Source organism: Malus sylvestris, chromosome 15, assembly GCF_916048215.2.
Source record: "Malus sylvestris chromosome 15, drMalSylv7.2, whole genome shotgun sequence".
Lineage (NCBI taxonomy): Eukaryota > Viridiplantae > Streptophyta > Magnoliopsida > Rosales > Rosaceae > Malus > Malus sylvestris.
The window spans coordinates 41,780,021-41,783,827 of record NC_062274.1 but is presented as its reverse complement, the minus strand read 5'-3'; the positions used below and the strand labels follow the sequence as shown (position 1 = coordinate 41,783,827).

General features: G+C 38.1%; 1 protein-coding gene across 1 annotated transcript; it reads left to right on the top strand.

The window, feature by feature from the left end:
- The first annotated feature begins 1,040 nt into the window (after positions 1-1,040).
- Positions 1,041-3,466, top strand: LOC126602567 (uncharacterized). The gene is made up of 4 exons (XM_050269467.1): positions 1,041-1,811; positions 1,898-2,028; positions 2,096-2,171; positions 2,255-3,466. The coding sequence occupies exons 1-4, from the start codon at positions 1,064-1,066 to the stop codon at positions 3,397-3,399; spliced, it is 2,100 nt and encodes a 699-aa protein (XP_050125424.1). The 5' UTR covers positions 1,041-1,063; the 3' UTR covers positions 3,400-3,466.
- The last annotated feature ends 341 nt before the right edge of the window (positions 3,467-3,807 follow it).

Sequence of the window (3,807 nt, the reverse complement as noted above, 5' to 3'; positions counted from 1 at the left end):
TATTAGGTTTTATTATTCCATATTATTTTTTTAATTACTTAAATTTTTACAATCATTTTCTTTACTTCATATTGTATTCTTTTGTAGAATAACTTTATTATTTAGGTTCTGTAGAATAACTTTATTATTTAATTCTTTTGTCTAATTTTCATGAAAAATAAATGTAGGTACGTTTAAGATGTCTAGTGGAGCTAGTAAACGTGATCCAGCTTGGGAACATGGCGACCCAATAGACGGAAACAAACATGGCACAATTTGCAAATATTGTGGTCGGGTAATGAAGAGTGGTGGAGTGACACGACTTAAGTACCATCTTAGTGGATTAGATCCAGCAAAAAATGTCCAACGATGCGATAATGTCCCCCCAGAAGTGAAGGCATTCATCAGCACATTATTAAAAAATAAAAAACAGCAGAAGGAAAAGATGACACAAGGAATGGAAAATATTCGAGCTGGGCTACGGGGAGAAGTCTATGGCCAAGCGGTTGACAGTGATGATGATGACGATGAGGACGAATGTGATGATGACATGGGACCTGAAGAACGACGCAGTTTGAAACAAGCATTACGTGCCTCCAAACAGTCAGCATGGGAAAGAGAACACCTTCATAAAATTCCTAATAGGGGACAAGGTTCCGGGACAAGTGGTGGTGCACAAATGAGACGGGGTGGCAGTCTTAGAGAATCACAACCAACACCACCAATAGCCCCAAGTTTATATAAGTCATCCAACGCACGTCAAAAGAGTGTTTGGAGTTATTTCAAGGGAGGTAATGTGAAGGAGGGAATGGGGCGTCTAATTAGCAAGTTCTTTATCTATGAAAATGTCCCTGCTGCGAAGGCATCATCACATCATTTCAAAAATATGGTAGTGGGATGTCAACAGGCCGGTGTTGGAGTACAACCTCCCACTCCCTATGAGATAAGAAACAAATATTTGGATATGGAGTATAAAGACATTGGCGAGTATGTTAACAAGTTAAGGTCAAAGTGGGAAACTAATGGTTGCACAATCATGTGTGACGGATGGACCAGCCCGACCAGATTATCTATCATCAACTTCATGGTATACTCCAAGGGAAAGACAATTTTTTTGAAGTCTGTTGATGCTTCAGACCATATAAAGAATTACAAGTATATTTACAAATTATTGAGGGATGTAATCATGGAGGTGGGAGAGCATAATGTTGTCCAAGTCGTGACCGACAACGGTTCTGCATTTGTCAAAGCTGGAAAAAAGTTAATGAAGCATCATAATGTGTTTTGGACATCATGTGCAGCACATTGTATTGATCTTATGTTTGAGGCAATGGGGAAGAGAGAGAATGTTGCTACTGTGGTCAAAAGAGCTAGAACGATCATAAATTATATTTACAATCACGGTTGGTTGTTGGCAAAGATGCTTGAATTTTGCAGAGGAGAAATTATTCGTCCAGCTACCACTCGATTCGCCACCAACTATATTGCATTAAACAGCCTACTCAAGAAGAAAGCAGGGTTGAAGCAACTATTCACTAGTGACGATTGGGCCAACCACAATTTCAGCCGCTCAAATACAGGTCGTATGGTGGAAAGTATAGTGCTTGATCATGCTTTTTGGAGTCAAACAGAACATGTGTGTCAAGTGTTTGAACCTCTTTACAAAGTTTTACGGATCGTTGACACAGAAGTGTATCCTACTATGGGGGCAGTATATGAGTTGATGCGTGTAGTGAAGGATGAATTGGAAAGAAAACATGGTGCAAGGTGGGTCGTAAAAATAATTGAAGACCGATGGTATAAAACATTATACCACGATTTGCATGCAGCAGGTATAAATTATGTCATAATTTGCAATTCATTTCTTTAGTTGCATAAGTATTATTTATCTTATTAGAGTATGTGTTTCTTTGAACAGCATATTATTTGAATCCCCGATACCAATACAGACCCGGTGTTGGAGATGGTGGTAACCTTATACGTGTTGTACATAATGTATACTCTAAATTAGACCCTGCATCACCAGCAGTTGGCCAATTTGGAAATGAGGTACACAATTACTTAAATTATAATAATTACTTTGTTGGATTAAACTAACACAATTTATTGTATTCAGCTAACATGGTTTAAAGATGCAAGAAGAACATTTGGAGAACCAACATCAGTTGCTGCTCGAACAAATATGTCTCCTAGTGAGTATAAACATATTTCACTATAAGTTTATAATAGAATTTGTTGGAGTTATTAGGCTTATCAACATTATTTTTCATTGTAGCTGAATGGTGGATCATGTATGGGACCGATGCACCAACTGTGAGAAAGTTAGCAATAAAAGTATTATCACAAACAGCTTCCTCATCTGCTTGTGAAAGAAATTGGAGCACATTTGCACTCATACACACAAAGCAAAGAAATAAGTTGGCTCATAGTAGCTTGGAAAAATTAGTTTATTGCTACTACAACATGAAGCTTCAAATTCGAGATAAGGAAGCAGAAATCGATCATGTCGACCGTGGTGACCCACTAGATGTGTTTGATATTGTTGGTGAAGATGATGATACGGAGGGTAACCAACTTTTTCAATGGATTAGACCTCTTCATTTAGATGATGATGAAGGCAACCCAGCTCCCAGAGTTGCTGAAGAAGCACGTAATGAAGGGATAAATGTAGAAAGAGTATTAGAGGAGGAGGTGGGATCTAGCAGCGCTGACTTTTTCGAAGAACTTTTGCACCCAACACCAAGCAACACTGGAATTCCACATTTTTCCAATCCTACACAACCACAACATCGTGCTGATACTAATGATAGCTCTAGTACAAGATCAGGAAACTCACCTACCACCAGAGGTGGGAATGATGAAGGACATAGTGGAGCTGGAGGTAGTGGTGGTGGATATGGAAACTATTATGGACCACCACCTCCCGGATATATGAGCCCCTTCACTGGTGAGGCAAACTTCACGCATGCAACACAGGATGATGACCATGGCAGTAGGCGGGCAGGACCAGGAATTGGTGCCATAGGGAAGGACTATACTCGCAGAGAAAGAGGCAAAGGGATTTTGTCAAGTCAAGAAGATGACTCGTTATCTAGAACTTCAGACTCTGTTGGATTGGGAAGTAGTAACTATGGTTATACTCATAACCAACCATTTCCCTACCCTTCATATCCCATTCCTGTTGGGATGGAATCGAGCGACTCATGGAATCAATCCCAGCCTCAATCTTCAAATGATTTTTCTTATGGACAACCTCAACCAATCTCGGATCCATATGGGTGGCATATTAACAATTACATGCAAAACTATTTTGGGGATTTATCATTTGATAACTACTCTTCACAATACACTCATTCTACACATAGAGATGATGAAGATAGTGACAAATTTGAACCTCATAGGAACTCTATGTGGTACTAAAGTGTAAAATATTGTACTAATTCATTATATATAAATGATTATGGTGTGTTTAGACTTCTTTCATTAATTACTACATATTTTCTACACTCATAATGTTTGTCAGATCGCTATATAATCAACTTGATAATGTTAAATCCATCATGCAATGCATTTCTTTCCAATTTTTTGTGATAAACTAATAGATAATTGACTAAATAAACATCCTACAAAGTTTCAATAAAAATTTCCAAGTTTTTCTTACAATTTCCGTGGTTTCCATGTAATTTTTATCGATATCGATATTTTACCGATATTTCCATCGATATTTCCGTGTTTTCGGACTACCGATATTTCCGATATCACCGATATTTTCTTCCTTGGTCACTAGTTTCGAGTATCTCAATTATATGTTCAAATGGTGAATCCATG

Coding starts and splice junctions, on each gene's coding strand:
- LOC126602567 (XM_050269467.1), top strand. CDS start 1,064: ATGGTATACTCCAAGGGAAAGACAATTTTTTTGAAGTCTGTTGATGCT. Junction 1,812..1,897: donor CCACGATTTGCATGCAGCAG/GTATAAATTATG, acceptor TTCTTTGAACAG/CATATTATTTGAATCCCCGA. Junction 2,029..2,095: donor TTGGCCAATTTGGAAATGAG/GTACACAATTAC, acceptor TATTGTATTCAG/CTAACATGGTTTAAAGATGC.